The following is a 7,141-nucleotide window of genomic DNA, read 5'->3' on the forward strand; positions in this document are numbered from 1 at the left end:
GTATCAGCAGCATTCTGAATGAATTGAAAGTTGCCCGGGCACCTTTTTGAGGACACTTGAGAAAAAAAAGACCATTACGAGAACCCAACCTGCTGGAAATGAAAGCACGGATAAGATTCTCTAACCCTTGTCTTGACATGAATCTAATAATTCCTACTTTATAGAGTGAAAGCAGGCAGACAGTTTTGAATTGACGCGACTGTCGAGGAGTAACAAGAACACTCCAAAGAGAATGAGAACAGGCATTTGCTCTATTTCAGTCAACGTTTTTTTATTTGTCAAGGGAAACGTTTGATAAAGTATTCAAATTCATACATGAGTTCACACCTGGGAGCCGCCTGCAGCAACCACAGTCTGCAGGAGTCATTGGGATGTAGTGCATCGCTCAAAGATACTTAAATGTGCTGTAATTTTCTTCAATTTTTATATTGAATTATCAAAAGTGTTGCACATGTTGTCGCCGCAGCACTTCATATCAATGTAGGCGTTCATCTTCAGCATTTCACAGGAATCCAGAGCCATGCATTTCTGGTACTGGCCATCTAAGAAAGTAAAGGGGAAAAAAAAGGTAAAGGTTGGCTTTTGACAAAAACATGCTCCTCACCATCTCACTGTGGTTGAGCCAATATGTTTTGGCATATTTACATGATTCAGGTACTTGACATGCAGATCTCTTTCACGCTTTCACCTTGCCTGATACCGTTTTTCCACAAGAGGTGTTCAGGAATTTAATGCCCTTCGCCCTCTAATTCTAAAGCCATGTTTTACATGCAAATGTTTTTCGTCAGTCAATCTCTCTTTGACTTTTCAAGGTTAATACTTGTATTCCAGTTTTAACTGCTATATCAGTTTGAGTATGTTGAGAAACTCACGTGGTGCTCTGAGGAACCTGGCAGCAGCACAGCCGTCCTTCTCTGGACTGCAGGTCTCTACGGTGAGCTCACAGGTTCCTCCGGCCTTTTTGGAGACACAGCGGTGGCATTCCAGGGCGTTACCTGAAAAGAAAAAACAAATTTCAGTCTAAGGATGTCTCAACATCGCAATTTTCATGATAACTGTGATATTAACTTTTAATAATACACATACACTGTAATCTTAAAAGTTGGCTTTACATTTAAAAAAGTCAGGAAACCTCAGAATTACCAAGTAAAGTCGACTATTAAATTCAAGTTGTACGAGCTAAAAAGTTTTAACTACTTTAAATTATTATTCTACTTTCCTTTTTGATGTGCATCATTTCTTTATGAGTTGCCTTTTCAAGAGTAATTGAGCAGTTGAAAGTTTTTACACTTTTTTTTACAGTTGTGGTTACAGACTGTCTCCACCTCTCTACACTCGTGTTTTAAGGGTTTTATTTGCCAAAAAACAGACAAAACACAGTAAACAAAGTTGAAGATAGATTTGTTTGCTGCATTTTATTTTCAGATGTTGCAAGAATATCGTTATTGAGATTTAGTTTGGCAGTGATAATCGTGTAGTGAAAATCTGATATCGTGACAGCCCTGTTTCAGTCATTATGTTTCTTTTTCTGTTGCCTTATCTGATAAAAATCAGCTCATATTGTGTTTAGTGTCTCTTTCTATAGAAATCTATCCTGGAATTATGAATATGAATAAGTTATTAATAAGATTCAGTTTAGTAAATAGAAGTTGAAGCTGAGCATGAAGCCACAAAAGAGGCACATTAATTCCTTTTTACATAATTGCTTTAATTTCTTCAGTATAACCGTCTACAATCTTTTGCAAAATGAAAAGACCGCCTTTGAGTTCCTGACAGGTCTACTGAGAGTACAATACAGAGTTAGCAGGCGCCCCTGTTGCACAGCAGCAGAGGTTGTGTTTATTCAGTGGAGAATCAGTGACAGACCCACCAGCTGTAAACAGCAGGGCGACAGCTAAAGCCAAGACCAAAAACTTCATTGTTCTGTTCAGTGCTGCAGCCTGTGAATGATAAGGCACAAATTTGATAATACAGTATGTACAATGCTTTCAGTTCTCCAGATTTCATTGCATGTCTGCCATTAAACAGTGTGTTTCTAGAGATGCGAAGAACTGATTTGAAATATACAGTCTAAATGACAAAACTGTAAAAAAAAAAAAAAAAAAAAAGAAAGAAAAGAAAAGAAAAGCTAAATCCACAGTAATACACAGTGATATTGACATTTGATGTCTGGCAAATATGGATTTCATATTTTCATGAAACATATTTCATTAAGAACTGAAGTTTAAATACACAAAGTAAGAAAACCTTCATGTTTACATACCTCGCTGATGTGTCTGTCTTCTTCTGCTTCTGTCAAAGTCCGAGACATACTCATCGACTTCCCTTCTTTTTATACCCGCTCATACTTTCTCCTGCCATGGTAACGTCCCATTAAGCGGTGTATCTCTGTTAAGTCTATATACTTAGCACCTTGCTCACCCTGGGTACACTGTGTTCAGGGGTTACAGTTTCCCAATGCTCGGATTCCTGCATTATGCAAGAGCTGCCCGCCCTTTGTCCACTGCTGTATTTAATTAATGAGAGTTCTGCAAATATGAATGTCTGCGTTTGTCACAGACTCGAATGAAAGGCTTCTATTAGTTGGATTTGTGCCTTAAGAGGATGAGAGGATATTAGTTAAAGGTACGGTATGTTTGCTTGTTGTGAAAAGCATTAGGTCTGAATTGACTTGAGCTATTGATATGAAGCTAATGGAAGAGAGTGAAATACCTGGCATCTCATATAGAAAGAAAAGTAAAAACATTTAGCTATCACACATGAATGGATGCCTCAAAAACACACCTACAGCTTCAAATGACTTTCAATAAATGTGAGGAATCTAAAACCCGCATGTATAACAAAGAGGCCACTTGTTCACCGAATGGAGTGAAATCTTTTCACAAGGTACACATTTTTCCAACCACTTCTGGCTTTGTATGGCCAAACCCTGTTCTACTTTCTTATCTCTAAAAATCTAGCGATAAATTTTGTATTTTTTTCTCTGCTAGAGAAAGAGAGAGGGGGCTGAAGTCACACAGTTCATGAAAAACAGTTTTTTTTTAATCTGTTTTGTGTCGTGCTCCACATGCCTAACATTACAACTGGTGGTTTTTGATGGTGTGACTGAGTCTCCTCCCAGATTTGGGATCAGAGAATCAACAAGAGAGGGATCTGAAAATAAAAGCTGGAGGGAAAAAACTGCTTTGGAGTGTGAGATCTGGGCCGCCCTGCTCATGCTGCTGCCATCTAAACTCTGCTTAAACTAGGATGAAAACGGAGTGGGACCACACCTCATTGTTTCTACATTTTCTCAGTCAGGAGACCAATATCTTGTTTGCACTGGGTCATTCATATCCTTTAACCTCTGCTTTAACTTTCCCTCTCTTGTTTGTTTTCCCTCTCATCTGGACACAACCCAAATATTACTCTGCAGCCCCCCCACTCAGTGCCACATCACTCCCAAAGCCCAATCAAAGCAGAAAATCTCTCCCCCTTTTGTTTCGCCACCCAGAGACAAACTCCAATATCAGCACTGGCACATGTAAGGGAAACTGTCCATGTGGCAAAATGTCTAAATCCCCCATTGTTGTGCCTTTGTTGCCCCGGCCTCGCGATACCATCGCGCTCTCTGTCGGCCATATATATCTGAACGTCCAAATTTTTCCACTCTTATACTGTGTGACTAGTTTGGAAACAGCAAACAGTGGAAAATGTCTCAGTACTCAGGAAAGGTGAGTACCACAACAAGCGAGGGTGATGGAGCCACACTGGAACCTTCCCAAATTTACGCATGTGTGTCACAAACAAATCACAAATAATGTAGATGACTGGTCCAACTTTAGATGAATAGACTGAATATCTACAACACAGAGTACAAATTTTTTTCATGTTCACAAAAAAAAAATACAGATCGTGTTCTATGAGGGAAAATGTTTCACTGGGAGGAAGCTGGAGATCTGCAGCGACTGTGACAACTTCCAGGACCGCGGCTTCATGAACAGGGTCAACTCTGTCCGTGTGGAGAGCGGCGCCTTCATCTGCTTCGACCATCCTGACTTCAAGGGCCAACAGTACATTCTGGAGCACGGAGAGTACCCCGAATTCCAGCGCTGGAATGCCCATAACGATCACATGGGCTCCTGCAGGCCAGTCAGGATGGTAGGAGTGTGTGTGTGTGTGTGTGTGTGTGTGTGTGTGTGTGTGTGTGTGTGTGTGTGTGTGTGTGTGTGTGTGTGTGTGTGTGTGCGAGAGAGAGAGAGACCCCAGGGAGAGACAAATATTTGGTTGTTAAAAAACACTGGCAGGCAGACTGGCATGTGTGTGTGTCTGTCTCTCTCTGTGTGTGTGTGTGTGTCCTCATTGTACACGTGTTGTTTTTAGATAAACCAGTCAGAACTGTTGAAATAACTTGAATCCCAGAGCACAGAGGCATATTGGCAACTTGCAGGTTTTCACATCACACATTGGCACAGAAAGAAAGTAGCACATTAGCGCACTTAACATATAGACTGTGAGCTACACATACCGTCCTTCACATGTGCATTTAACCTTTAGATTTCTATAGGTGCGTGTGTGTAAGTGTTTGCTCACAGTCCCCGCCACATAAAGGAAGAGGCCTTGGTCCTTTGCAGTGTGAGGTGAAGGCGAATTGCTGTTGTTGCTATGATTCAGCGAGAGGACATGTCATTATCCTCCACAGCATGGAGAGCACTACAGGATGGAGCTGTTCGAGGCAGACAAATTCAGCGGCCAGTGTGTGGAGCTGTGCGACGACTGTCCGTTCCTGCAGGCTCGAGGCCTGACCAAGAACTGTGTCAACTCCCTCAGGGTTTATGGAGACGGAGCGTACGTATCTCTGCAGCAAAGAGACATTTAGTGTTTGAATTAACCTGCTTAGAGCACTTAAGAGCTTTTAACGTCTCCTAGAATATTTAGTTTAGTTTAGTAGGATCATTGATGGATGACTCTAATAACTTTTTATTTGGAATTTTAGCCTTTATGGACAGGAAAGGTGGGTGACACAACAAATGTCTCTTATAAGAATTTTCCCCCCACAGAAAAAAGTGTAATTTGTCTTTTCACACCAGTGGTTTTTAATTTGTGTTTGTTTTTTGTTAAGGACTTGACAGAGACATCCATCTATAGAATTCTGGCCATCATCGCAATAAAATGGACATGAATGATGTCATGACCATGTTGCTTGTCACAAAATAAGGAAATTTACTTTATTTTTTATTTAATTCCAAATTCACGTTAAAAAAAACTGTGAAAAATGAAAATAGTGTCCTTGTTACTGTGGATAAGTCACTAAAGACACTATCACCAGTTTTTCGACAGCAAGGTCTGTGAATTATAAACATTAACTGGGAAATTGTTGCTGTTACATTTATAACGTGTACTTTTTCAAAACCTTTAGCATCACAAAGAAAATTCATGAGTATTGCGCTCATGTGGTGTAAGAAATCTCAGAGGTAGGAAGCCCTGGAGGAGTTATCCTCTCCCCTCATTTCCTGTCATTTCTGAACTCCTGATTTCCTGTCAACACTTATGAGAACATAAAATACCCTAAAAATGTATTAGAAATAAAGAGTTCTCAGAACCTAAGAACTTAAAGGGTAACTCCACCAATGTTACACATTAAAGTGTGAGTTGGACAGTTCAAAAACAAATGATTAATACTGATACAGCAGAGTTATCACCTTTTTATTACACACATTCCTCTTCCTTTTCAAAACCTTCAGCCTACATTACCCTCAATGCAAATGAGCCACTGAGTGACAGCACTGGAGGGAATTTATCAGATAACACGCAACTTTGCAAAGGCTTTATACTACTTTTTTCACATAAGCAGTAGTACTCCCCAAAACCTGTAAACACCTTGTAATGCATGAATTTGGTGGGTTTAGCCTTTAACTGCATAACTAAACACCACTAAAGGTAAGTAAGAAAATTTGTTTTTATATTTTAGATGTTATATGAGCCAAGTCAGGCATAGAAATATGTAATAAACTTTACCCTCTAAACCCTCCAAACCTCTACTTTTTACACTATTTCTAAGTTATTGATCTATTTTCCCAAACAGCTGGGTGCTGTACGAGGAGCCTAACTACCGTGGCCGCATGTACATCGTGGAGAGAGGAAACTACTGCACCTACATGGAGTGGCAGGCGGAGAACCCCAACATCCAGTCAGTCCGCAGGGTGGCGAACTACTTCTAAACCACGTCGACTGTCGCAGGCAATAATACAGCAGGGATGAGATCATCCAGTGAGGAAAAACACTGCACACTGTCAAGTAATAATCTCCCGCTGAGTCTGTGGGGCTGTAAAATAATAAAAGATGAAGAAAATGTTTGACTTTGCTTGTTGTTTTATTTTTGTACTGAATTATTCAACAGCTGAAATAAAGCAGTGATCCTACAATATCTACAATCTTATTTCCCTTTTTTCTCCCTTTATGCTCACTGTGAAACTAATTTAACCATTACATTTTATTATAGAAATGGCTGCAAGCTATGATTCAGGTAATTGCCTTCTATTATATGCCATAACTCCAATACATTTAGTGCCTCTACTTCATACTAAAAGATCCATTAGGTTACATTAGATGCCACTGATTAATAGTTAGCTATGTGAGCATGGAAATTAAATTGTTTTAATAGTAAAAAAAAACTTGCAGCCTGTTAAAAAAGAAAATAAAAGCTCGAATTAAGACACAAGAACGCAGTTTTAGCAAACATGTTCCCTCATAAAAATGAATGTTTTGCTGTCAGCAGTGAACAATAGAAACTGAGTGTCTTCCCTACATATACAGCGTATAAATCAAGAGTGAAAGAGAGATATTGCACAGGTTGAAGCACCTGCTCCGGGGAGCTCTGCTACCACCTAGTGTCATTTATCTATTTTACGGTGAAGTCGTGACACTCACCTCAGGGTTTTCAAAGAGATCACGATGTGGACTTTCAACAGCAATGACACAAACATATGAAAAATATCTGGATTTTGGGGGATTTTTCCTCGAATATTAAAAGTAACACAAAGAACAGAAACACTTATTCCGTATAAGGTATTAATTGATGTTGTCCACATAAATTCTGTTTAGCTTATATCCATAACGTGTTTGCATTATGTATTAATGCAGCATAAGTAGTGTCAAACTG

At 39.6% G+C, this 7,141-nt stretch overlaps 2 protein-coding genes across 2 annotated transcripts; one reads left to right on the forward strand and one right to left on the reverse strand.

Annotated features, from left to right (window-relative positions):
- Positions 1 to 254: 254 nt before the first annotated feature.
- Positions 255 to 2,374, reverse strand: ly97.3 (lymphocyte antigen 97, tandem duplicate 3). The gene is made up of 4 exons (XM_073491317.1): positions 2,264 to 2,374; positions 1,871 to 1,940; positions 873 to 995; positions 255 to 542 (listed from the first exon to the last, which is right to left on the reverse strand). Exons 1-4 carry the CDS (start codon positions 2,315 to 2,317, stop codon positions 424 to 426), a joined length of 366 nt encoding a protein of 121 aa, XP_073347418.1. The 5' UTR covers positions 2,318 to 2,374; the 3' UTR covers positions 255 to 423.
- Positions 2,375 to 3,648: 1,274 nt separating this feature from the next.
- On the forward strand, positions 3,649 to 6,338 carry LOC141016774 (gamma-crystallin N-A-like). The gene is made up of 4 exons (XM_073491316.1): positions 3,649 to 3,713; positions 3,892 to 4,140; positions 4,682 to 4,827; positions 6,065 to 6,338. The coding sequence occupies exons 1-4, from the start codon at positions 3,693 to 3,695 to the stop codon at positions 6,198 to 6,200; spliced, it is 552 nt and encodes a 183-aa protein (XP_073347417.1). The 5' UTR covers positions 3,649 to 3,692; the 3' UTR covers positions 6,201 to 6,338.
- The last annotated feature ends 803 nt before the right edge of the window (positions 6,339 to 7,141 follow it).

This window comes from Pagrus major, chromosome 21 (genome assembly GCF_040436345.1).
Source record: "Pagrus major chromosome 21, Pma_NU_1.0".
NCBI lineage: Eukaryota > Metazoa > Chordata > Actinopteri > Spariformes > Sparidae > Pagrus > Pagrus major.

Bases quoted from the DNA above. Each gene is read 5' to 3' on its own strand.
- ly97.3 (XM_073491317.1), bottom strand. From the start codon at position 2,317: ATGAGTATGTCTCGGACTTTGACAGAAGCAGAAGAAGACAGACACATC. The intron at 996-1,870 runs GTGGGTCTGTCA...TTTTCTTTTCAG, and splicing joins CGCCCTGCTGTTTACAGCTG to GTAACGCCCTGGAATGCCAC. The intron at 543-872 runs GTGAGTTTCTCA...TTACTTTCTTAG, and splicing joins CAGGTTCCTCAGAGCACCAC to ATGGCCAGTACCAGAAATGC.
- LOC141016774 (XM_073491316.1), top strand. From the start codon at position 3,693: ATGTCTCAGTACTCAGGAAAG. The intron at 4,141-4,681 runs GTAGGAGTGTGT...TATCCTCCACAG, and splicing joins CCTGCAGGCCAGTCAGGATG to CATGGAGAGCACTACAGGAT. The intron at 4,828-6,064 runs GTACGTATCTCT...TTTCCCAAACAG, and splicing joins AGGGTTTATGGAGACGGAGC to CTGGGTGCTGTACGAGGAGC.